At 46.9% G+C, this 26,467-nt stretch overlaps 1 protein-coding gene across 1 annotated transcript in view; it reads right to left on the bottom strand.

Annotated features, from left to right (window-relative positions):
- Positions 1-3,064: 3,064 nt before the first annotated feature.
- LOC105721612 (arylsulfatase D) overlaps positions 3,065-26,467 on the bottom strand; it is a 29,853-nt gene continuing 6,450 nt past the window's right edge. The window contains exons 7-16 of the mRNA XM_064364576.1: positions 26,112-26,161; positions 25,820-25,969; positions 21,957-22,078; positions 19,966-20,088; positions 17,714-18,137; positions 15,377-15,513; positions 10,695-10,829; positions 9,846-10,008; positions 7,441-7,562; positions 3,065-6,618 (exon numbers count right to left, since the gene is read on the bottom strand). Of these exons, the coding sequence (XP_064220646.1) occupies positions 6,257-6,618; positions 7,441-7,562; positions 9,846-10,008; positions 10,695-10,829; positions 15,377-15,513; positions 17,714-18,137; positions 19,966-20,088; positions 21,957-22,078; positions 25,820-25,969; positions 26,112-26,161 (1,788 nt within the window). The 3' untranslated portion in view covers positions 3,065-6,256. The remainder of the gene's footprint in view (positions 6,619-7,440; positions 7,563-9,845; positions 10,009-10,694; positions 10,830-15,376; positions 15,514-17,713; positions 18,138-19,965; positions 20,089-21,956; positions 22,079-25,819; positions 25,970-26,111; positions 26,162-26,467) is intronic.

Below are 26,467 nucleotides of genomic sequence, written 5' to 3'. Positions count from 1 at the left end.
TCAGGAAGCCAAGGTGGGAGGACTGCTTGAAGCCAGGAGTTTGAGACCAGCCTGGGCAATATAATGAGACCCCATCTCTACAAAAAAAAAATACAAAATTAGATGTGTGCTTGTGGTGTCAGTTACTTGGGAGGCTGAGGTGGAAAGATTGCTTGAGCCCAGGAATTTGAGACCAGCCTGTGCAGCATAGCAAGACCCAGTCTCTACAAAGATTTTAGAAAATTAGCTGGAAGTGGTGGCACGTGCCTGTGGTCCCAGCTAGTTGGGAGGCTGAGGTGAGAGGACTGCTTGAACCCAGGTAGTTGAGACTGCAGTGAGCCTGGGCAACAGAGCAAGACCCTGTCTCAAAACAAAACAAAACAAATAAAAACAAAAAACAACCCCCCGCTGAACCAACTCTCTATATTAAAAAAAAGCTTTATGATTACATTAGGCCCACCCAAATAATCCAGAATCATCTCCCCATGTTAAGACACTTAATTTCATGAAATCTGCAAAGTCTGTCTTGCCATGCAAAGTGATATGGTTTGCCTGTGTCCCCATCCAAATCTCATCTTGAATGGTGGGAGGTAATTGAATCATGGAAGGAGGTCTTTCTCATGCTGTTCTCATGACAGTGAATAAGTCTCACAAGATCTGATGGTTTTCTAAGAGAGAGTTTCCTTGCACAAGCTCTTTTCTCTTTGCTGCAACTGTCCTTGTAAGACATGACTTGCTCCTCCTTGCCTTCTGCCATGATTGAGGCTGCCCTAGCCACATGGTGCCATCTAGGTGCAGTGGTACCATCTAGGCTCACTACATGTTGAAATTCATTTCCTTGACATTTCCCTCTTCTAGAGGCTGCAGTATTCCTTGGCTTATGACTTCTTCCTCCATCTTCAAAGCCGGCAGCACAGTATCCTCTAGTCTCTCTCTTTCTCTGACCTCTGCAGTTTCTCTTACAACTTCTTTCTTTTTTAAATTGCCCAGTCTTGGGTATGTCTTCATCAACAGTGTGAAAATGGACTAATATACAAGGTGACATGGTTAAGGGGTGAATCGCATCTTCCCCCATAGTTCATATATGGAAGACCTATCCCCACTCCCCCATCTGTGAATATGACTTTATTTTGAAATGCAGTGTTTGCAGATGTCATTAGTTTAGATGAGGTCACCATGCAGGAGGATAGGCTGTAATCCCATGACTGGTGTCTTTATGACAAGATGAAATTTGGACACAGACACACAGAGGAGAACACCATGAGACCATGTGGGCAGAGACTGGAGTGATGTGGCCAAAAACCCAGGGATCCCTGGAGCCACCGGGGCTGGAAGAGGCAGGAAGGATCCTCCCCTATAATCTACTGAGGGAGCACAGCCCTGAGACACCTGGGTAAGGTCCCTGGTTTGTGGTAACTTGTTATAGCAACCACAGAAAACTAATTCAGACATATTCATAGGTTCCAGCATGAGGGGTCATTATTAAGCCATTGGCAGGGCTTCAGTTCTAACTGTGGCCATGGGTTGCCTTTGGTCTGTTGGACACGTACTATTCTCTGGAATGGCCATGCCAATTCCATGTTATTAGGGTGGGATTCTAGGGTGGAAATCTCATTCCAACTGTGGGTGGATACTTAACTCAGGAATGTCCAAGTCCTTCCGCTGTAATGATTGGTACAAGATGGGTGATATTGTGTCTCCACCCAAATCTCATCTTGAATTGTAGTTCCATAATGTCCTAAACATTAGAAAATGTAAATGTTAGCTATCATGGCAAAAGGGACTTTGTGGCTACGATGCGTTAAGAATCCTGAGATGAAGAGATATTCCTGAATTATCCTGGTGGGTTCTAAGTCACAAGAGTCCTTATAAGAGGGAGTTGGGAGTGTCAAAGTCAGAGAAGGAGATGTGAAGAGGGAAGCAGAGGTCAGAGAAAGAGAGAGACTAGAGGATACTGTGCTGCTGGCTTTAAAGATGGAGGAAGAAGTCATAAGCCAAGGAATACTGCAGCCTCTAGAAGAGGGAGATGTCAAGGAAATGGATTTTCTTTTGGAACCTCCAGAAGGAACCAGCCTGCTGACACTTTAATTTTAGGACTTCTGATTACCAGAACTATCAGAAAAATTGTGTTATTTTAAGGCAATTAAGTTTGTGACACTTTATTACAGCAGCAATAGCAAACTCGCACACTGCTCTAATGGTCTTTTAACCTCAGGTCATCTCTCTCTCTCTCTCTTTTTCTTCTCCTCCTCTTTCCCTTCTCCTTCTTCTTTTTCTCTCAATCTCTCTCACTCATTCTCTTTCTCCCCACCTGTTCTCTCCAGAAGGGCAGATGAACTTTTTCTTTACATGGGGACTCCTGACTCCATAAGAGAGAAGTCGGAAGCTGCCAGGTGTCCCAAGTCTAGGGCAGCATCACTTACGCTGCATTCTCTTGGTCAATGCAAGTCAGAAGCTCATCCCAGATCCAAGGGAAGGAAAAAGGCTTCAGCTTGTAGCTGAGCTCATTTGGAAGGTAATGGGAGGACTTGGCAGCTGTTTTAAGACATGTACCACATCCAGATTTCAACCTACAGAAAAGTCCAAAGATGGAACAGCAGCCCAGGTTAGTCAACTGAAGCTGTGTCAAGGCTGCCCCCTTCAGGTGGAGGCTAACCGGCTCCCTGACACCCTTCAGTTAACTGCTCTTTCCTTCTTCCTGCTGCCCTGAATGTCTACGTGCTGCCTGGAGCTGTGGCAGGGATCCTGCAAGCACGGGGTGAACGCCATGTGCAGGAGCAGGAAGCTGGGAGGAACCTGCCGGCCCTGGGTTGCTTCCTCCGTGACTCCCGTTACCTGGTACCTTTCTCTTGTTTAAGGCGTTCTTCTTCCCAGTCTGCCCTCTCCCCTGTATAACACTAAAAGCACAGGAGTAAACCTGTGACTGCGACTTGTTTTTCAGAATGGGGACGTTTGGATCGCTTAGTCCTCTCTCCATAAATACTGAACAGCAACACCAGGTTAGTTCCTTCAAAGCTGGGGGCTGAAGGGGTGGAGGGGGAGGAGTCGGACTGTGGACGGGAAATAAAACAAACAAATGACACCATCCAGGGAGAGTCGTCATATTTTATTCAGTGTTTCTGCTGCACTGCCAGCCTAGGGATGCACTTGATTCCCAGGAAATGTTACCGTCCTGTTCACAGAGCCATCCACAGATACCTGCCCCGTGGACTGCCACAACTTTATTACCTTAACTAGTACAGAACAGAGGCTGGTTTAAGCTCCCTTATATTCACCTCTCAGTGAATATAAGTCATGTTGAGACCCGCTTTTGCAAGTCTTAAGGAATGGAAGAATATAGCTGCCATGTACCCCAAGTCTAGGGCAGGAAGGGTAGTATCAGCATCTCTTACCCTGCATTCTGCTGGTCAGTGCAAGTCAGAGGCTCATCCCAGATCTAAGGGCAGGGAAGAGGCTCCAACCTGTAGTTGGGCTCACTTGGAAGGTAATGGGAGGTGTTGGTGGCTACTTTAAGACGCATACTGCATCCAGATTTCAACCTACAGAAAAGTCCAAAGATGCACCCACAGGAGCCCGTTAGTTAATTGAAGCTGGCTCAAGGCTGCCTTCTTCAGGTGGAGACTAACCAGCTCCCTGACATCCTTCAGTTAACTGCTCTTTCCTTCTTCCTGCTGCCTGGAATGTCTATGTGCCATCTGGAGCTGTGGCAGCCTTCTTGAGACCATGAGGCAAACTCTACATGCAAGATCAGGTAGATAGAAAGAGCCTGCCAGTCCTGGGCTTATATCCTCCTTCCCAGGGAGCTTGAAGATAGCAAAACCCACAGCCATTTTCATCAAATGCCAGGAAATTCTTAGGCTGGGATCTTCCAAATGGTTGAGAGCAAAAGGCTTGTTGTAATGGGCTTGTTGAATACAGTGAAAGATGAGATGGCTTTTAGTTGCCTCCAAATCCCCATGACCCATGCTCCATAGATGTTTCTTTTTAATGATGTTTTGGTTATGCTGGGTGTCTCCTGTGTGTCCCCCCAGATCCCTCTCTCCACTCGCCTTCTCTCTGGCTTCAGATTGAGTTCAGTCAACAGATGCCCCTGTAGGATTTGGACACAGGGAGCCGGGGGAGAGGGGCATCAGCTGCCTGGTTAGCAGGGCTGTGATGGTTCTTCTACTCATGATTCTCACTGCTGTGGGCAGCCCGTTGCCTCCTCCTCTGGATTCTGGAAGCTTCTATGCTGAGGTCTGATGGTGGCTCCCTGTCTCCCATTAGGTCCCTAGAATCCCATCCTCACCTAATACCTGGTGGTGAACACTGCCTTTCTTAGATGCCATTTATTCTCTCGTTTCGATTCCCAGTATGCTTCCTACAAATACCTCAATAGATGGACCGAGAGGAATAGTGTAAAATTCTCCTGCCCCCGGTATTGGGATCTGGGGGAAGGGGTCCCAGGTATGCAGTAAGTTAGGACTACACTTCCATCGTCAAAGCCACAGAGGGGAGGGGTGAGGATGAAACATACTAGAATTGACTTAGAAAACACGCTGGTCAAATCTTAGCTATTCGAGGAATGCAGGAAGAGAAGCTTCCTTCTCTCTGTATGTCTGAAGGTTCCCATGGCTGTCTCTTTGCCCAAGGGGCAAACTTTCCATCAGGGTACCTTCTGTGCATTTGAGGATCTTCTGCCAATGACAGGCAGTTGTAGTAGGTGTTTCAGTGCAGAATGAGATGAAGTCATTTTATTTGACAATAAAGCGATGCATCAAAAACCTCAGTCAACTCAGCACATGTTTTCTTGCTTTCCTGCTGACCAACCTAATTCTGGTTTCATACAGGGAAGCCAGGTGCCCACCTAAAAGCCTGCACTTCTCAACTTCCAGTTGTTTCTACGGATAATAGTTGGAAGCAGAAATTGGGTTAGGGCTTCCAGATAATCCCCCCAACAGGGACTGATTCAAGAGAAGGGGATGCCCTTTGGTTCTTTCTCCTTCCTGCTGCCTGGAATGTGATGTCTGGCGCTGTGACAGCCGTGTTGACATAATGAGGTCAACTGTCTGCCATGCTAAGAGTGGCAGAGCTGGGAGTTGACAAGAGCTTGCTAGCCGTGGGTTGCTTCCCCTTGAGCTGCACGCTACTTGGAAGAGAACACACTCTTCTCTTGTTCTTTTCATTAAGGCATTTTTTTAAGGCAGGATCTTACTCTGTTCCCTAGCTTGGAGTGCAGTGCTGCAATCATAGCTCACTGCAGTTTCGACCTCCCAGGCTCAAGTGATCCTCCCACCTCAGCCTCCTAAGCAGCCGAGACTACAGTTGTGTGCCACCACATCTGGCTAATTATTTGGTATTTCGTAGAGATGAGGTCTCACCGTGTTGCTCAGGCTGGGTAGGTATCAAACTCCTAGGTTTCAAGTCATCCATTTACCTCGGCCTCCCAAAGTGCTGGGATTACAGGTGTGAGTCACCGTGCCTGGCTTTGTTTCAGGCATTTCTTTTTCCCAGCATCTGTTACCAGCAGCCTGAAGCCATTTCTATAATAATACCAGGAGGACACATGGACAGAGACACTAATGTATGAAAAACACATCAACCCTTTGAGATCAACGAGTCCTCAAGAACAGAGACGGAGAGGCTTTCACTTTCCTCTGCTATGTGAGAGAGTAGGAACAGACACTCTTCCCTGTCCTTTTGGAAGGCTGTTATGTCATCTAGGTACTGAAATTGGAACAATGCTTTAAGACGGATGGTGGAAACATGGGGCATTGGCACAATAATGAACCCCGGGATTTAGAAGAGGAGGAGGAGGCGTTAGTGGGCGCATACTGGGATAGTCTTATTTCACGGATCAGAAAATGGAGACCCTAGATGGGGGCAGTGGATCATGCCTGTAATCCCAGCACTTTGGGACGCTGAGGCGGGTGGATGACTTGAGGTTAGGAGTGCGAGACCAGCCTGACCAACATGGTGAAACCCTGTCTCTACTAAAACTACGAAATTTAACCAGGCGTGGTGGTGGGTGCCTGTGATCCCGGCTACTCGGGAGGCTGAGGCAGGAGGATCACTTGAATCCGGCAGGTGGAGGTTGCAGTCAGCAGAGATCACGCCTTTGCACCACTCCAGCCTGGGCGACACAGCAACACTCTGTCTCAAAAAAAAAAAAAAGAAAAAGAAAATAGGGACCCACTCTCAGTCCGGGACATGTTCCTTGCAAAAGGGAAGCTGAAGGTAGAACCAAGTCTGGAGAATTTTGTTTGCAGCAGTGGATCCTCCGTCACAGTGCTGGCATTCAGGGGGTGCCAGCCCCATCCTCGCGGCATGAGCAGAACGGGAAATTTCCGCAGCATGGCTGCAGCCATGGCTTCCACACGATGTTGCTCATGGAAAACTGCTGGGGCACAGGTCTCAGGGTCTGCCGATGCTCTGACACCGCTGCACCCACCCTTGCCATCACGGCGTGGTACAGGGGCTCAGAGTCAGGGGTCAGAGGTCGTGCCTCGGAGGGGTCCCTGGAGAGGTCAAAGAGCAAAGGGGGTCTGTGATGGGTCACGCCCTCCCCGGAGCACGGGCAGATGCCTCGGCCGTAGCAGGCCCCTGCTCCCTCAGGGTGGAACTGTGGGGTCATGTAATGAATCTTCCAGACGCTTCCACCCGGATGTAGACAAGAAGGGGGTCAGGGTGGCAGAAATCCACACAGGTGTGAACACTGGGCGCAGGGGTCAGCTCTGTGGAATCAGCATGAACCTCTCTGTTCAATGAAAAGGAGGGGGGGACAGGAGGCTGTTCACACAATCACAGCATTCAGCTTGTCAAGTCAGAGTGCATGTGCGTGTGTGTGTGTGTGTGTGCACCCACGTGTGAGTCCGTCTGCGTTTCTACTTCGCATGCTTCAGGCAAAGGGCCTCACTGTGGCTGCTTTCAGAAATCAGAATCATTGAGGTTCCTTAACTCTTACCCTTTCCCCCGTGCTGCAACTTTAAACAGCGCGATTGGATGCTTATCTGTCTATCCCTACGTATTTATCTATCGATCCACCCATTTATCTTACCTGTCTATCTCATCTATCATTATCTATTTATCTATCCATCGTCTATCTTACCTATCTACATCTAGCTATGCATTATCATCTATCATCATTTATCTTATCTACCCATTATGTCTTATCTATCCATCATCATCTCATCTTTCTATCATCAGCTATCTATCTATTTATCAATCATCTATTTTATCTGTCTACTCATCCATCATGTATCTTATCTATCTATATCTATCTATCTATCATCTATCATCTATCATCTCTCTCTTTCTCTCTCTCTACTCTCCAATCATCTATGTATAATCTACTCATTGGTTTATTTATCTCTATTTCTATAGCTATCTGTCCGTCAGTCCATCCATCCATCCATCCACATATCCACACATCCTATTGGCTGTTTCTCTGGACAACTCTGGCTGTGGGCAGCGTTTACTTACTGTTCTTCTGGTGCCAGCGTGCTGCATGGAGATGCTGCCCACAGTAATGAAACAGGAACTCATGTGCCGAGCGTGTCTCAGTTCCCTGCAGCAAGGGCACCAGGCTGTGGCCGTCAATCACCCTGATTCCATGAAGAGGTCACAGAGCAGAGTCAGACCATGGGTTCCCAGGAAGCCTTTTGCACCTAGGAACAAACCTCCCAGATTGCAAGGCTCCCCAGCAAATGGAGCAGAGATGAGCTGTCTCCCCAGTCACTGTTCAGATTGCAGGTTGCTGAGCAGGATACATGTGCTTATTTCAAGACACAGAGTCTCTAACTGTTGGGGTTATTTGTCATGCAGCAATGCATAAGCAGAGTGCACATGCACCCAGCACTGCCACCTTGGATGTTTACACAAAGCCTTCAAATTCCAGCTGGACAGTCCACATTCCTAGGTTGACTTTTGTTACTTTTTTTGTTTTGAGGCAGAGTCTTGTTCTGTCACCCAGGCTGCACTGCAGTGACACAATCTCAGCTCAATGCAACCTGTGCCTCCTGGTCAAGCAATTCTTGTGCCTCAGCCTCCTGAGTAACTGGGACTACAGGTACAAGCCACCACCCCCAGCTAATTTTTGTATTTTTTGTAGAGATGGGGTTTCACACATTGGCCAGGCTGGTCTCAAACTCCTGACCTTAGCTGATCTGCCCATCTCGACCTCCCAAAGATCAGTTGATTCCAGGAGTTAGAGACCAGCCTGGGCAACATGGCAAGACCCTGTCTCCTAAAAAAAAAAAAAGAATTTGGGGGGTGAGAAGTTAGAGATAGGGTTCTTCATATGATCATCCCTTATATAGGAGCATTTATTTGTTTCTTTGAATAGAGTAAAATAAAATCATTACCAAAGTATTTGCTTAATTTTTTTCTCTTGTATAAGGTTGACTCTGGCAATATGCTTATATCAAGGTGATAAACCATCTTTAAATCAGTTTTTCTTGCTTCACTAATATATTGGGAAGATTGTATTTATATTTCTGGAAATTCTAGGAAGGTGTTTGTACATGGATCGCCTCTAATGATTTAATCTTCTCTTTGTTATGCTGAGGTTCAAAATTGGCCAATAATGGAAACGATGGAAAGTGAGCACTATGGCCACCATCTCTGTTCTTATGTTATCTTATAACTGGGGATGGCCATTTTCCACTAGGCTGGTCCCAAAATTGGAGGAAGTGAATTTTTCTTAAAGTTCCAATGTTGTTCTATCCCTCCTAATACAAAGGAATGAGAGGAAACTAATGATAAGGAAAATGTAAGTCAAAACCACTCACTCCTCCAAGAATGGCCATAATCAAAACATCAAACAATAACAGATATTGGCGAGGATGCAGTGAACAGGGGACACTTCTACACTGCTGGTGGGAATATAAACTAATACAACCACTGTGGAAAACAGTGTGGAGATTCCTTAAGGAACTAAAAATAGAACTACCATTTGATCCAGCAATCTAACTCCTGGGTATCTACCTAGGGAAAGGAAGTCATTAGATGGATAGAATACTTTCACACGCACATTTACAGCAGCACAATTAGCAATTGCAAAAATATGGAACCACCCCAAATGACCATCAATTAAAGAGTGGATTTAAAAAGTGTAATATATATATATATATATATATATATATATGTATATATATATGACACACTCCATGGAATATTATTCAACCATAAAAAGGAATAAAATAATGGCATTTGCAGCAAGCTACATGGAATTGGACACCATTATTCTAAGTGAATAACTCAGGAATGGAAAACCAAACATTGTATGTTCTCACTTGTAAATGGGAGCTTAGTTATGAGGATGTAAAGGCATAAGAATGATACAATGGACTTTGGGGATGCAGGGGAAAGGGTGGGAGGGGGTGAGGGATAAAGGACTAGACATTAGATACAGTGTACACTGCTTGGGTGATGGGTGCACCAAAATCTCAGAAATCACCACTAAAGTTATTTATGGCCGGTCGCAGTGGCTCACACCTGTAACACTAGCACTTTTGGAGGCCAAGGCAGGTGCATTGCCTGAGCTCAGGAGTTTGAGAACAGCCTGGGCAACACGGTGAAACCCCATCTCTACTAAAATACAAAAAATTAGCTGGGCCTGGCAGTGTGTGCCTGTAATCCCAGCTACTTGGGAGACTGAGACAGGAGAATTGCTTGAACCCGGGAGGTAGAGGTTGCAGTGAGTTGAGATCCTGCCGTTGCACTCCAGCCTGGGCAACGCTCCAACACTCCGTTTCAAAAAATGAAAAGAAAACTTATTCATGTAACCAAACACCACCCATTCCCCAAAATTCTATTGAAATAAAAATAAATAAAAACTAAAAACAATTTTAAAAAATCAGGGAACAGGCAAACTTATCTCCACATACCTGTCCTGGGGCACCTCACCGCCCGCCAGCTGGACCACGGTGGCGAACACGTCCATCAGGCTCGTGGGCTCGTCAATTACTTGGCCAGCTGGGAGCACCCCGGGCCAGCGGAAGATTCCAGGTACGCGGATCCCACCCTCCCATCCTCCCATGCCCTTCCCACCTGTAAGTAAAAGACATTGTTAGGATTTTGCTGGAAACTGCCCAGTTTGTATGTACGCCTGGATGTATTTGTGCATAGGTATGTGAATATGCACAGCCACCCACATGCACACATGCACACTGGGGCAGCCTGAGGTCACCAAAAACAGCCACAGCAGTATTTCCAGAATTGTGCTACTCCTCAGCCTCTTGAATATCAGTGGGTCACTGTGTCTGCTTCAACTGTTATAGTCACTCTATGTTACCTTTATTTAGAATAAAAGAATGTGCTAAAATATTTATTATGTATTAATACTTCAAAAATGTTTGTTAAACATCAATAATTTAATATTTATTAAATATTATGCATCAATATTAATTGATGCATTTAAAACATTTAAGTTAAAATAGTAATACATTGATTAAATATTCAAATATTAAGAATATAATAAAATAAATTTTAATTGTATCTGAATTATTTATTTATACCTCTCTCTCTTCCACTAAAATGTAAACCCTTTAAAGGAAGGGGATATGACTTTGTATCTGCCTGTCCTGCTCATCTACATAGAACCTGGTCTACAGTAGGTGCTCCATACATTCCTTTTGAAATGAGCCAACTCATTTTCAGTTTGACTTGCTCTGGGACCCTCGGTGGTGGGAGCTATTTAATCAAATGCATATGTGTCCCCAGTGTCCACAACTCACCTCTGTAAATTCCGTTCCATCCACCTAACTGGCTGTGTCCATCTCTTGCCTCTAAATGTCCTCCATGGTCAGAGGTGAAATATGTGAATGTGGAGTTCTTTAAACCATTGTCTTCGATGGCATTAAGAATCTTACCTTTACAGAAAATGGAAAGTTTCAGGACAAAGTAAACAAAGCAGCATCCACTAGTTCAACGTATTTCTTCCTTTCTACATAAAACACCTCTTGCCAGGAAGTCATAAGAAGAGACCACAGTTACTTGGAGGCCATGGTTACAATGTGATCCCAAGGCATAAGATATAGCTAATCATTGTGACACCACAGGACTGTTTACAATGCAAACCAGTAATAAAATTCTAAGCTCCCCACAACTGACTGATAGACTCTCCCGTTGGCCAAGGCCATTCCAAAGTTAACCTGAAAAACTAGGTCAGGCTGGGCATGGTGGGATTACAGGTGTACTGTAATCCCAACACTTTGGGAGCCTGAGGTGGGTGGATCACCTGAGGCTGGGAGTTCAAGACCAGACTGGCCATTATGGTGAAACCTCATCTCTACCAAAAACACAAAAATTAGGCAGGTGTGGTCATGCACGCTGTAATCTTAGCTACTTGGGACCAAGGCTGAGGTGGGAGAATCGCTTGAACCTAGGAGGCAGAGGTTGCAGTGAGCTAAGATTGCACCACTGACTGCAGCCTGGGTGACAGAGTGAGACTGTCTCAAAAAAACAAACAAACAAACAAAAAAAAAGAAAGAAACACAAAAAAAACTAGGTCAGGCCATGATGAAAAGTGGTGGCTGGTGAGGGCAGTGTCCTGCCTTGGCCTCCTAAAGTGCTGGGATGACAGGCAGGAGCCAGTGTGCCTGGCCTTCTCTCAGTCATAAGGTCTCTGTTTTAATGTGAATGCTGGTCAGTTGTACATGAATTCCAAAGAAAGCACTGGCTAATGCCTGTCATCCCAGCACTTTAGGAGGCCAAGGCAGGAAGATCGACTGAGCTCAGGAGTTCAAGACTAGCTTGGGCAACATGGCAAAGCCCATTTCTACAAGAAATACAAAATTTAGCCAGGCTTTGTGGCACATGCTTGTATGTAGTCCCAGCTACTCAGGAGGCTGAGGCGGGAGGATCACCTGAGCCTGGGAGGTCAAAGCTGCAGTGAGTCAAGATCGCACCACTGCACTCCAGCCTGGGTGACAAAGTGAGACCCTGTTTAAAAAAAAAAGTGATAGAACAGACTCTTTAAGTCTGATAAGAAACATTTACCATCTATTCTCTCTGAAGCCTGCTACCTGGAGGCTTCATTGGCATCATAAAACCTTGGCCTCCACAGCCTCTTATTGGAAACCAGACATTCCCTTATATTGATTAACAGATAATAACTCTTTCAACCACCTGCTGATCAGAAAATCTGTAACTCTGCCTTTGACCTGGAAGCCCCTCTTCCAGTGGTCTTGCCTTCCTGGAACAAACCAAGGTATGTCTTACGCATATTGATTGATGCCGTGTGTCTTCCTAAATTTACAAAACCAAGCTGCACCCTGACCACCTCGGGTACATGTCCTCAGGACCTCCTGAGAGCTGTGCCATGGGTCACTGATTACTCATATTTGTCTCAGAATAAGTCTCTCCAAATATTTACAGAGTTTGACTCTTGTGGTTGATCCCAAGATACCACCAATACAAAACACAGAATGAACACACAATGCCAATAGGTTGTCAATCGGCATGCTTTTATAAACACAGTGCCTGTGTGTGTGTGTGTGTGTGACATAATAAAGACATTGGGGCGAGGGAAAAGGTGAGACTCAGTGATGACAGAACCCTGTCCATACAGGAAGAAGCAGGGCTATAAGTAGCATCGATGGGTATGGCGTATTGGAGGTTGATGACTCAGAAGTGCAGAGGCCGCTCTGCAAAGCAATTGCTTTATCTCTGGAGGCCACTGGTCATTGAAAGCACTGAAACCACACTGTCATCTGTAACTCCAAAAATGCAGAGTTTGAAGACTGCCGTACACTGGAAAGTATCTGAGACAGGTCTCAATCGATTTAGAATGTTTATTTTGTCAAGGTTAAGGATGTGCCCGTGACACAGCCTCAGGAGGCCCCGATGGCATGTGTTCAAGGTGGTTGGGGCAAAGCTTGGTTCTGTATGCTTCGGGGAGACATGAGACATCAGTCAATACACGTAAAATGTCCATTGGTTTGAGCTGGAAACATGGAACTTGAAGTGGGGGTTTAAACATACTCTGAGTGGCAATTGATTGAAGAGTTGTTATCAACAGAAAGGAATGTCTGGGTTATGATAACGGGTTGTGGACAGTCAGGTTTTACTATGCACATGGTGCCTGCAGCTTGCAGGCTTCAGAGAATAGACTAGAAATGTTTCTTATCAGACGTAAGGTCTGTGTGGGTGTTCATGCTGGAGGGTAGAATGAGGCATGTCTGACCCCCTCCTCCATCATGGCCAGAAGTAGTCTCTCAGGTTAAATTTTGGGGTACTCTGGCAAAGGAGGAAATCCATTCAGATGGTTGTGGGGGGCCTTTGAATTTTATTTTTGGTTTACCTTGTGAACCAATCCCGCCCTATCACTATGCTTGTCTCAGGAGATACGTTCGGATTCTGCAAGGATTTTAACATCTGCACTCCTTAAGAATCTGCAGCCTCACTGGTCCTCTCCAGGGTTTCTTCAAGGCCATAGGAGGAACGTGATGTCTCTGCATTGTCCTGAACGTTAACTTTACTGCTTTAGTTTCTGTTCCTTCTAATGAGGACACTAAGTCATTGGCTGTGTAGAAGATTGACAATACGGTTTGGATCTGTGTCCCTGCGCAAATCCCCTGTTGAATTGTAATCCTCTGTGTTGGTGGTGGGGCCTGGTGGGAGGTGATTGGATGATGGGGGCAGAGTTCTGATGAATGGTTGGGCGCCATCCCCCTGCTCGGTGCTGTGGAGTGAGCGGGTTCTCTGGAGATCTGGTTGTTTAAAAGTGTGCGGCTCCTCACCTCCTCTCTTGGTCCTGCTCCTGCCACGAGACGCCTGCTCCCCCTTCACCTTCCACCACAAGTAAAAGCTCCCCAGGCTTCCCAGAAGCAGATGCCGCCATGCTTCCTGTGCAGCCTGCAGACCCGTGAGCCAATTCAACCTCTTTTCTTTATAAATTACCCAGTCTCAGGTATTTCTGTGCAAGAATGGACTAATACAGTTGATTTTGTGCAAATTACACTAAGTGCTTGAAAATACTGAAGGAGCAAATAAATGATATGAGAGAAATATTTCTCCCTATTCTTTGTCTTTTATTTCTTTTGATTTTGGAGACAGGGTCTTGCTCTGTTGCCCAGGCTGGAGTTCAGTGGTGCAACAGTTACAGTTCATTGCAGCCTCAACCTCCTGGGCTCAAATTATCTTCTCACTTCAACCTCTGGAGTAGCTGGGACCACAGGTGCATATCACCATGCCTGTCTAATTTTTTAAATTTTTTGTAGAGATGGGGGGGTCTCACTATGTTGCTTAGGCTGGTCTTGAACTCCTGACCTCAAGCAATCTGCCTGCCTCAGCCTCCCAAAATGCTGGGATTACAGGCATGAGCCACCTTGCCCCACCTGAAAATGCAGACTTTTAAGACTGTGAACTAATCCCACTCTGTCACTATGCTTGTCTCAGGAGACACATTCAGATTCTGCAAGAATTGTAATGTCTATGTTCTTTCAAGAATCCGCAGCCTAACTGGTCCTCTCCAGGGTTTCCTGAAGGCCACAGAAGGAAGACAGTGTCTCTGCATTGTTCTGAACAGTAACTTTATTGCTTCACTTTCTGTAACTTCTAATGAGGACATTAAGTCACTGGCTGTGTAAAAGACTGATTCTGTGCAAAATTAGACTGAGTAATTGGGAATACTGAAGGAGCAAATAAATGGTATTGGGCATGTTCTGCTCCCATTCTTTGTACTATTATTATTATTATTTATGAGACAGGGTCTCACTCTGTTGCCCAGCCTGGAGTACAGCAGTGCAACCTCAGCTCACTGCAGCCTTGACTTCCCAGGCTCAAGCGATCCTTCTGCCTCAGCCTCCTGAGAAGCTGGGACTACAGGCATGTATCACCATGCCTGGCTAAGCATATTATTTTTTGTAGAGACGGGGTCTCACTGTGTTGTACAAGCTGGATTTGAATTCCTGACCTCAAGCGATCTGCCCACCTGGGCCTCCCAAAGTGCTAAGAGTTACCTTATTCTTTTTCTTTTCTTTTTTTTTTTTTTTTGAGACAGAGTCTTGATCTGTCACCCAGGCTGGAGTGCAGTGGCGCGATCTCAGCTCACTGCAATCTCCGCCTCATGGGTTCGAGTGATTCTCACACCTCAGCCTCCCAAGTAGCTGGGACTACAGGTGTACACCACCAAGCTGGGCTAATTTTTTGTATTTTTAGTAGGGACAGGGTTTCATCATGTCCCCCAGGCTGATCTCAAACTCCTGACCTCAGATGATCCACCCGCCTCAGCCTCCCAAAGTGCTGGGATTATAGGCGTGAGCCACCGCTCTGATTTTTTATTGCAAGCTGGCTCATATTCAGATGGCCAGTCTGTTACATCCTACATTCAACACTGAGGCTGAGAGTGGAGGGAGGTTCTGTGGTAACAACACAGGCTGAGGGTGGAGGGAGGCTCCGTGGAATGTTGACTTACCTACGAGCCAGTCCATCTCCTCCACATTGTCACCATATAAGCCGTGCTGACTTTTCCCCAGGAATGTTCTTGTGGTCACAAGGGGAATGTGCACATGCAGCAAAGAAAGGAAGAGGAGAAATGGCCCATGCTTGTGTCTGAAAGAAGAAAGCCTCCTTGAGAATCCACAGAATACACTGTACATCAAAGGGACCCCTGCACCCCTGTGTTCACGCCACACTATTCACGAGAGCCAAGGTAGGGGATCCGCATCTGAGTCCATCGGTGGGCTGGGCGCACTGGCTCACACCTGTAATCCCAATGCTTTGAGAGGCCGAGGCGGGAGGATTGCTTGAGGCCAGGAGTTTCAGATCAGCCTGGGCAACATGGTGAAATGCCATCTCTATAAAAAATAGAAAAATTAGCCGGGTGTTGTGGCTTAAGCCTGTAGTCCCAGCTATTCGGGAGGCTGTGGTGGGAGGATGGCTTTAACCCGGGAGGTGGAGCGTGCAGTGAGCCGTGATCACACCACTCCCCTCCAGCATGGGTGACAGAGTCAGACCCTGTCTCTAAATAAATAAATAGTATATGTCCACAGTGGAACACTATTCAGCCATAAAAAAAGAATGGAGGCTGGGCACGGTGGCTCAAGCCTGTAATCCCATCAGTTTGGGAGGCTGAGCCGGGCAGATCAGTTGAGGTCAGGAGTTCGAGACCAGCCTGGCCAACATGGTGAAATGGTGAAACCCTGTCTCTACTAAAAATACAAAAAGTAACAGGATGTGATGGCACCTATAATTCCACCACTGAAGACGCTAAGGCACGAGAACTGCTTGAGCCAGGGAGACAGGGATTGCCATGAGCCGTGATCATGCCACTGTGCTCCAGCATGGGTGACAGAGCCAACGCTGTCTCAGAAAAAAAGGGAATGTCTGGTATGTGTACATAATGGAATACTAGGAATCCTGTCGTTTGCAGCAACACAGATAAAACAGGAGGTTATTATGTTAAGTGAAATAAGCCAGGCACAGAAAGACCGATCCTGCATTTTCTCACTTATATGTAGGAGCTAAAAAAATCGATCACATGAAGATAGAGAATACAATGATAGAGACCAGGCAGGGAAGGGTGAAGGACAAAGAGAAGTGGTTTTCAAAGAGCCCAAACACGCAGTAAGCTTAAAGGAATACATTTCATGTCTGAGAGCAGAGTAGGGTGGGCAAAGCTAAGAGGATGTATTGCAGTCGGGAGATGGTCACCCTAAGTATGCGGACTTGATTGCTATTCAGTGTATACACGTAACAAAATTTCACACATACCCCATAAATGTGTACAAATGAAAAAGTAAGGTCCAGGCATGGTGGCTCACACTTGTAATCCCAATACTCTGCAAGGCCGAGATGGGAGGATGGCTTGAGCCCAGACACAGTGGCTCACTTCTGTAATCCCAGCACTTCGGGAGGCCAAGGTGGGAGGGTTGTTTGAGCCCAGGAGAACCCATATCTACAAAGAATGCAAAAAAGTTTAAAAAACTGTCAAAGAAAATAATGTAGAGAATACAATGGCATCTATGTCAATGCTATTTGAGCCACCACATGCCATCCACATCGAGGCTCTAATACGGGCAACGCAGCCATATAAAAAGGCTGGCTTCTGTAACCATCTCCTCCTAGGGCTGTTGTCCGAGACCCCAGAGATCATAAGGAGACTCTCAGATGCTCTGAGACATTACCGCCTCTTTTTAAAAATTAATCTTATACTTTGCCAACAAGGCCTCACTCTGTCACCCAGGCTGAAGTACAGTGGTGTGATCATAGCTTTCTGCAGCCTCTACAACCGAGGCTTAAGTGATCGTCCCACCTTAGCCTCCTGAGTGGCTGGCATTGCTGCCACACACCACCATGCCTGGCTAATGATTATATTTATTGTAGAACCAGTCTTCCTATGTTGCCCAAGCTAGTACCAAACTCCTGGGCTCAAGGGATCCTCCTATCTTGGCCTCCCAAAGTGCTGGATGACACGCATGAGCCACTGTGCCTGTCCCGTCACCACGCTGGAGTGCAGTGGCACAATCTTGGCTCACTGCAACCTCCACCTCTTGGGTTCAAGCGATTCTCCTGCCTCAGACTCCTGAGTATCTGGTATTACAGGTGTGTGCCACCATGCCCGGCTAATTTTGTTTTGTTTTGTTTTGTTTTTTGTATCTTTAATAGAGACGGGGTTTCACCACGTTGGCCAGGCTGGTCTCAAACTCCTAACCTCGCGATCTGCCCACTTCAGCCTCCCAAAGTGCTGGGATGACAGGCGTGAGCCACCAGGCCGGCCCCGTCTCCTGTTTAAGATGCGACAGTTGCTTACCTTTCAATATAGGAAACGGCTTCCTTTAGCATAAGACTCGCTGTGTTCTCCAGAACCATGGGCTGCTCCGTGACGTCATGGTTTCTCATCAGGATACAGTTCCAGCGGCGCACAAATCCAAAGCTGGAGTACCAGGAGATGAAAAACAGGAAGACCAGACCGGCCATGCCGGTGACTGCTCTCCTAGAGACAGAGATGAGACCGCAGGTCTTGCCGGCAGCCACGGTGAGAATCCCCAGCGCCAGGCACTGGGTGTAAACCCAGAGCTGTGCCCTGAGGCCGGCGTCCACTTCGGGGGGCCTGCCTGGGTCACAGTCATTGGTGAGCGTGAAGGGCATGCCGTAGAAATAGTTAAATCCGTGGTTCAGGGGGTGGTGGCAGTGATCCGTGCGGGATGCACAATTCACACCCTGGTGCCATTTTCCTAAAAGAAACGCAAAACGTTGCACAGAGACCCACTTTGACGCAGCCTGGTCTGCTGCAAAGAACCCTGGAATCATTCGGCAGCGGCTGGAAAAGAAAAGTCTGCAAAGAGCAAAACTGGAAATCAAAAGGCAATGAATGGATACCAGCGTTTAAATGAACGCATTCTGATCCATGAAGACGAACGCATGCATCCATGTCAGAACCCTTGGCAGGTGATCGAAGGTTTAAGACTTTACAGAATGTAGCCCTAGACCATTTCACTATTAAATAATTTACAAAATATCTACATGTATTTATAGTCTAGGTAATACGTATTATATTACACCACCTGCATGATAGAGCAAGACTGTCTTTAAAAAATTAGAAACAATAAATCCACCCTCAGGGTAGGAGATACACAGACTTCTACACTATAAAGCACTGGCTGAGGTAGGTGGATCACTTGAGTTCAGGAGTTTGAGACCAGCCTGGCCAACATGCTGTAACCCCGGCTCTACTATAAATACAAAAAAATTAGCTGAGCATGGTGGGACATGCCTGTGGCCCCAGCTGCTCGGGAGGCTCAGGCAGGAGAATCACTTAACCCCGGGAGGTGGAGGCTGCAGTGAGCTGAGATTGCACCACTGCACTCCAACCTGGGTGGCAGAGCAAGACTTCATCTCAAAAAATAAATAAATAAATAATAAATAAAAGAAGAAAAAGTTTTTTAAGAAAATACAAGTAAAGTGGCAGGAAACTTGAAAAGGAGAACAAGTTGGGGTGCTGCAGCACAGAGATCCCACCACCAGGTCGGGGTGGGCGGCCCCACCATTGAGCTCCCATGTTCTCGTGTGTATGATGGGGACAGCACCTCTAAACCTGCATGCTGGGCAGGGAACGAAGGAGGTAACCCCCAGACTGCCTGGTGCTTGATGGCATAAATCAACGTCTCCCTCCTTTCCTCTCCATGTAGAAAGGGGTTTAAGGGGCAGGCCTGAGATGGTGTCCCTTACAAAGGCCGGCTTGCAAGATGGCTGGTGTCTGAGGATTTCCAGTGGAGAATTCACACTATTCTTAAAATAAGCTGACTGTGCCTAAACCATATGCAAAAACAACGTACTTCATGCTAAACACCTCCTTTGATTGTAGGAGTCTGCAATTCGGGAGCTTCCCTAACAGCATTCCATGCGTGTTGTTAAAACCCTTTTCCGGAGGAATTTGGTGCATCTTGTGTGATCTCACTGGGGGAGGGTTCTTCAGAGCTTGGGTCTGGTCTCCCTCGGGCTTCACCCTGTGTGATTCCCGTCGCTTTGACTGTCATAAATCTCCCATGCGTACAACTGCATGCCTAGCACATTTCTAAATTTCTGGGTGTTTTGGAGACCCCCAACATGCTGTCTCTTAAAAAGGGTGGACTTGGAGACCCCTGACATGCTCTCCCTTTTAAAGAGTAGTCTTGGAGACCCCCTACATGCTGTCTGTTATAAAGAGGGTGTTCTGACCCTGCCGGGGCTTGTATAAAGGAAGGCAGCGTTTCTTAGCTCTGGGGGTTTTGAGGTAGCGAGAGGCCATGTAGAGAAAGATAATGTCTGAAGAGTCGTGATAAACGGGGACAAGCTGAAGACTGATAGGTCCAGAGAGGAAAGGAGGGCAATCTTCTAGGATTTTGAATTAAAAAAGAAAAAACCTCATCCCAAACTGGGGACAACGCAATAGGCATGAGATGGACCAGGCACCAACTTCCGATTCAGAGGACACAGGATTGTTTCCTTTGCAGGAAAACAAGATCTTTTTGATCATGGATCTTTTCAACCACCGTATAACGTGAGGCTCCCACATCTCCACACCTATGAGGCCGGTTGCATAGCCACGCTGCTGCAGGATTCTTGCAAAAGTGGTTTCATTCTCGGGGAGTCCACCTGAGCCCGCATTCCACTGGAGGGCCCGGTATCCATTGCTGGCCTCCATGCCTGTGGGCAGGAAAAGAGGAAGAATTTGCTCTCCCTTCTCTAGAGGAGTAGTTCCCAACCAGGGGGCTTTGGTGTCTGGTTTTGTGCACCCGAGCCACACTGCTGTCATCTATCATCCATCTATCACGTATCGAGCTATCTGTCATCTGTCTATCAATCGTCTGTCTATCATCTGTCAACTGTCTATCTATCTATCTGCCTATGTATCTATCATCTATGTATCTATCTGCCTATCTATCCATCATCTATCTATCATCTATCTATCTATCTATCTATCATCTGTCTGTGTATCTATCTGTGTATCTATCTATCTGCCTATTTATCTATCTATCATCTATCATCTATCTACCATATGTCTATCTGTGTATCTATCCATCATCTATCTATCTATCATCTATCTATCTATCTATCTATCATCTGTCTGTCTATCTATCTGTGTATCTATCTGTGTATCTATCTATCTGCCTATTTATCTATCTATCATCTATCATCTATCTACCATCTATCTGTGTATCTATCCATCATCTATATATCTATCATCTATCTATCTGTCTGTGTATCTATCTGTCTATCTGTGTATCTATCCATCATCTATATATCTATCATCTATCTATCTGTCTGTGTATCTATCTATCATCTATCTATCTATCTATCTATCGTCTATCATCTATCTGTCTATCTGTGTATCTATCCATCATCTATATATCTATCATCTATCTGTCTGTGTATCTATCTATCCATCTATCTATCACACTATTCTCGAAATAATGAGCATGGCCAATGTCTGGAGATGGTTTTGTTGTCCCAACTCAGAAAGGGTGGGATGTGGTGCGTGGAGCCCTACATCCAGCGCACAGAACAGCCCCCCACAGAGAATCATCTAGCGCCAAAACAGAGACACCTTACCTTAGGATGACAGACTCTACAGGATCTGCCACATGTCTGTCTATCTGTCTGCCTAGCTGTCACCTGTCTATCTCAATATGTATCCATCATCTATCATCTGTATCTATCCATCCATCTATGTATCTATTAGCTATCATTATCATTAACCATCTAGCTATCAATCAGCTATCATTAGCTATCATTTCTTATCTTTCTATCATCTGTCATTATCTATTAATCATCTATCATCTAGCTATGTAACTATCAATCATCTATCACATCATCAATCATCTGTCATTATGTATCATCATCATCTAGATATCTAGCTATCAATCATCCATTATCTATCATTGTCTATCTATCTATCTATCTATCATCTATCTATCTATATCACAGTGATTCTCATCTTGGGGAAACTTTACTCTCTAAAAGACACTGGGTCTTGTGATTAGTCATACTGGCTGAGAATAAACCTCTTTAAAATATTCCACAGACTTTGGTTTTGCTGTTCACATCCCAGTGATCACAACTTTTTTTTTTTTGACATGGAGTCTCGCTCTGTAGCCCAGGCTAAAACACAGTGGCGTGATCTCAGCTCACTGTAACCTCCGTCTCCCAGGTTCAAGTGATTCTCCTGCCTCAGTCTCCCTAGTAGCTGGGATTATAGGAACAAGCCACCATGCCCAGCTTATTTTTGTATTTTTAGTAGTTGGCCAAGCTGGTCTCAAGCGCCCGACCTCATGATTCGCCCGCCTCGGCCTCCCAAAATGCTGGGATTACAGTGAACCACTGCACCTGGCCACAACTTTTATGTGTACGCACACAATACGATATTCCTTACATAAATACAAGGAAGATGATGAATTGCAGATAATCTTTGTACCATTTCCCATGTATCTTCACCATCGGTACTCAACTGTTACAGATGATAGAATGAGTGGACACAGATGTGCCCATTTCTCTGTCATCTCCATGACACCAACCTGATCTGAAGGAATGTCTCCCCGTGAGGAATGCGGCTCGGCTGGGGGTGCACAGCGGGGCGGCCGCCAGGTGCTGAGTGAGCCTCACGCCTTCCTCTGCAAGCTGGTCAATATTCGGCGTTCTGGGGAAAGCACACGGAAATCATTGTTGGGAGACATGCATTTGGCTTAAGCAGATCCCTGCTCTGAAAGGCTCAGGAATAGACCACCAGGACTTCGCCAGATTTCAGAATTCATCACATTATGTGCTCCTGCAGAGGCAGATGGACCCCTATCCTAAGTTTGGTTTTGATGTTGAGATGGATGTCACACACACACACACACACACACACACACTAGCATATGAGACAATTTATGACCCATATAATGAGGCTTTCTAGGGAGAGCAGGGCAGGCCTTCCAAACTTGTTTGAAATAAGGAAGCAAAGAGAGAAGGTTTATTTTTTTAGTTGTGGGAGGGTATGGGGCTGGGGTGAGGGTTCCCATGCAAGGGTGGGGGTTTTTATGGTCTGACTCGGCCGTTAACACCAAAGGATAAAGTCCCTGTGCATTCTCACCTTCCTGTCCAGATGTGGAGCACAGAGAGGTGAGGCCTAAAATCTTTCAGCATCAGATATCAAAAAACAGTGAGGGCCGGGTGCAGTGGCTCACGCCTGTAATCCCAACACTTTGGGAGCCAAGGTGGGCCGATCACTTGAGGTCAGGAGCTCAAGACCAGCCTGGCCAACATGGTAAAACCCCGTCTCTACTAAAAACAATATAAAAATTAGCCAGGGAAGGTGGTGCACACCTGTAATCCCCGCTACTCGGGAGTCTGAGGCAGGAGAATAGCTTGAGCCCAGGAGGCAGAGGTTGCAGTGAGCAGAGATGGTATCACTGTACTCCAGCCTGGGTGAAAGAACAGAATGAGACCCTGTCCCCCCCAAAAAGAGCTATACACATGGAATGGAATATATGGAATATTCTTCAGCCACTACAAGGTGTGAGGCACAGTCTGAGGCTTGCCACCACAGGGCGGGACCCTGAAAACATAGTCTTCTGTGAAAGCATCCTGACTTGAAAGACCCTGGGTTAGCCGGGTGTGGTGGCTCATGCCCGTAATCCCAGAACTTTGGGAGGCCGAGGTGGGCAGATCATGAGGTCAAGAGATCGAGACCATCCTGGCCAACATGGTGAAACCCCGTCTCTAATAAAAAAAATACAAAAATTAGCGTGTGCCTGTAGTCCCAGCTACTAGGGAGGCTGAGGCAGAAGAATTGCTTGAACCCAGGAGGTGGAGATTGCAGTGAGCCGAGATTGCGCCACTGTACTCCAGCCTGGCACCTGGTGACAGAGCAAGACTCTGTCTCAAAAAAAAAAAAAGAAAGACCCCGGGTTACATCATTTCATTCAGATGAAATGTCCCTAACAGGGAGGCTGTGGAGACGGAAAGCAGGTTAGTGGATGCCACAGGCTGAGGGTTGGGGTGCTGAGCGAGTTGGAGGAGTGAAGTCCTACACGCCATCCAGCTTTAACACCAGATACGGTTGGGCACAGCAGCTCATGCCTATCATCCCAGAACTTTGGGAGGACGAGGTGGGTGGATTACTTGAGGCCAGGAGTTCGAGACCAGCCTTGGCAACATAATGAAAATCTGTCTCTACAAAAAATACAAAAACTAGCTAGGCCTGCTGGCATGTGCCTGTAGTCTCAGCTACTCGGGAGGCTGAGGTAGGAGGATTGCTTTAGGAGATGGAGGTTGCAGTGAGCTGTGATCATGCCACTGGACTCCAAGCTGGGCAACAGAATAAGACCCTGTCACAAAAACAAAACAGATAAACAAACCCAGTTGATATTGATTCTCCCACATTTCTGGGGGCTGGAGGTCCGAGATCAAGGCGTGGGCAGGGCTGGTCCCTCCTGAGACCTCTCTCCTGGGCTTGTGGACTCCATCTTCCCCTTGTGTCCTCGCACTGTCACAGCTCTATGTGTGTCTGTGTCTTCATCTCCTCTTGTTATGAGGACCCTTGTCCTACTGGATCAGGGCCCAGCCTAGTGACCTCATTTTATCTGATCACCTCTGGAAAGACCCAGTCTCCAGAGAGTCACAGTCTGAGGTCCTGGGGGTTAGGACTTCAATGTAGGAATTTAGGGGACACAGATTAGCCCCTAGCTGAAGGTTTCTTTGGGAGTATGTAAATGTTGTGACATGGTTTGTGGTGAAGGAACCACAACTCTGTGAATAGACTAAAAGTCCCCGAACCGTGCGCTGTAAACAGATGAACGATTATGTTCTGTGAATTATAACTGGGCATGCTCAGGACCTGGACAGAGGGCAGATTGATTGACTGACTGATTGATTGATTGATTTAGAGATAGGGCCTCACTCGGTGGCCCAGGCTAGAGTGCAGTGGTGTGATCTCAGCTCACCATAACCTCCACCTCCAGGACTCAAGCCATCAGCGTCCCGTGTAGCCAGGACTACAGGCGTGCGCCACCATGCCTGGCTAATTTTTTGTATTTTTCATAGAGACAGGGTTTTGTCATGTTGCTCGGGCTGGTCTAGAACTCCTGGGCTCAAGTCATCCCTCAATTTGGTCTTCCAAAGTGGTGGGATGACAGGCAGGAGCCACCACGGGTGGTCCACACAGGGCAGACTGCTGCAGGCGCTGCAATGTCCACTGCAAAGAAGGGAGGCCTGCTCTGTGGGGCCGGCCCTGAGGTTGGCAGCTATTGCAAAGCAGATGCAGCCTCCATTCTGGGTGGTCCTTCTAGGAGAAAAGTCCACCAAATGGAATAAGGAGGTTTCTCAGCTGTTCTCCACTCAAGCACGCTGCTGGGAGGGCTGGCATAGAGGCTAGTCTGCGTCTGCACATGCCATGGCAGTGGGCTGAATGGGGGTCTGCGAACTGACCTGTACACATGCTGACCCCCCAAACCTGTGTGTGGGGCCTTGCTTAGAAAAACTGTCTTTGGAGGTGTTATTAGTTAGGTATCCCGAGATGAGATCCTCCTGGTTAAGAGAGGGCCCTAAATGTGATGACCAGTGTCCTTCTAAGAGAAAGAAGAGGAGAGGCAGACAGAGAAGGCCACGTGGGGGCGGAGGCAGAAACTGGAGTGAGGAGGCCGCAAGCCCAGGGACAGCGGGAGCCCCCAGGAGCTGGGAGACAGGGAAGGATCCTCCCCTAGAGCCGCTCAGGGAGCTCTGTCTGGGTCTTAATCTCCTCTTTCAGTAACCCATATCAGATTACGGCTCGCCCTAAGGACTTCAGTTTGACTTAATTACCTCTACAAAGACCCCATCTCCGAATACGGTCACAGCCCGATCTGGCTTCAACCTACACATTTGGAGGAGGCCAGAATTCAGCCCACAACAGTGTTTGCAAAGGTAATGACAGAAGACGATGTTTACCGCAGGCGGGCCTTGCTGCAATGACCAGTGTCCTTATCAGACGAAGAGATTAGGACACAGAGAGGGGAGGAGGCCTCGTGGAGACGGACGCAGACTGGAGTGAGTGATGCTGCCTGACAAGCCCAGGGACGCCTGGAGCCCCCAAGGAGCTGGGAGAGGCGGGAAGGAGCCTCCCCTAGGACGGCCAGAGGGAGCCCGGCCCTGCCCGCACCTGGATTTGAGACTTCTGGTCTGCAGACCTGGGATAACAAATTCCTGTTGTTTTAAGCTACCCATTTCGTGGTAAGAATACATTCACCCACGCGGCAGTTCTGTGTCGATTAAAAGGGCCCTTTTACCTGTTGGTAAATAATTTTTTGTGGGGTTGGGTTCTGAGGCGCTAAGGAGTTTCCTAATTTCTTCAGGCAGGTTTTAAATGCACCATTCAGCCAAACAGCATGACATCATCACCAATGACAACAAGCAACTGCACCTCAGCGTTTGGTTCCCATGGCAACCGAGATCCCCAATGCCCAGGTCGTCTGCCATGATCAGTAGGATGTTCGGTTTAAAGGCATTTGCAGCTTTCGGCTCACAGGTCTTCAGAAGCAAGCATAAAAGCAGCAGCACCGGCGAGCAGTCCCTGGAGAGAAAAGCAGGACCCAGAAATGACTGTTTACCACTTGGCAGCTCGCTGAGAAGGCGAAGGCTTTACCACCAAGTTAAGACAGTAAACTTTATGGGAGGTTATTGTGTTGGCCTGACCTGGTGTCCTTGAACCAAACCGAGGGTCAGGCTGCGTATTCTTGCAGCCCAATAATGAGATGCAGATGAACTGGGAAAGAGGAGAGGTTTTATTTCTGTAGCCCGTTATAGGGGGAAGGCCTGGGAATTATCACCAGACCAACTCAAAATTACAAAGCTTTCCAGAGCTTGTATCCTTCCAAGCTACATGTCTAAGACATCGTGGTGAACTTCCTCTAATCTGTAACTAAGGTCTGAGTCCTGAGGACCTTCCTCTGGAGCCTCAGTGAATTGATTTAATCTTAGTGGGTCCAGGTGTGGGGTGATTACGCTTATCTTGGCTCCTTTAGTCCCCAATAAAGCTTGTTTGTGAGGGTCTGGGGATTTCCTTAAGGCC

The sequence above is a fragment of the Aotus nancymaae genome, unplaced genomic scaffold (genome assembly GCF_030222135.1).
Source record: "Aotus nancymaae isolate 86718 unplaced genomic scaffold, 86718_ANA_hifiasm-v0.15.2.pri h1tg000058l, whole genome shotgun sequence".
In the NCBI taxonomy this organism is placed as follows: Eukaryota; Metazoa; Chordata; class Mammalia; order Primates; family Aotidae; genus Aotus; species Aotus nancymaae.
This window is presented reverse-complemented; position numbering and strand designations above follow the sequence as displayed.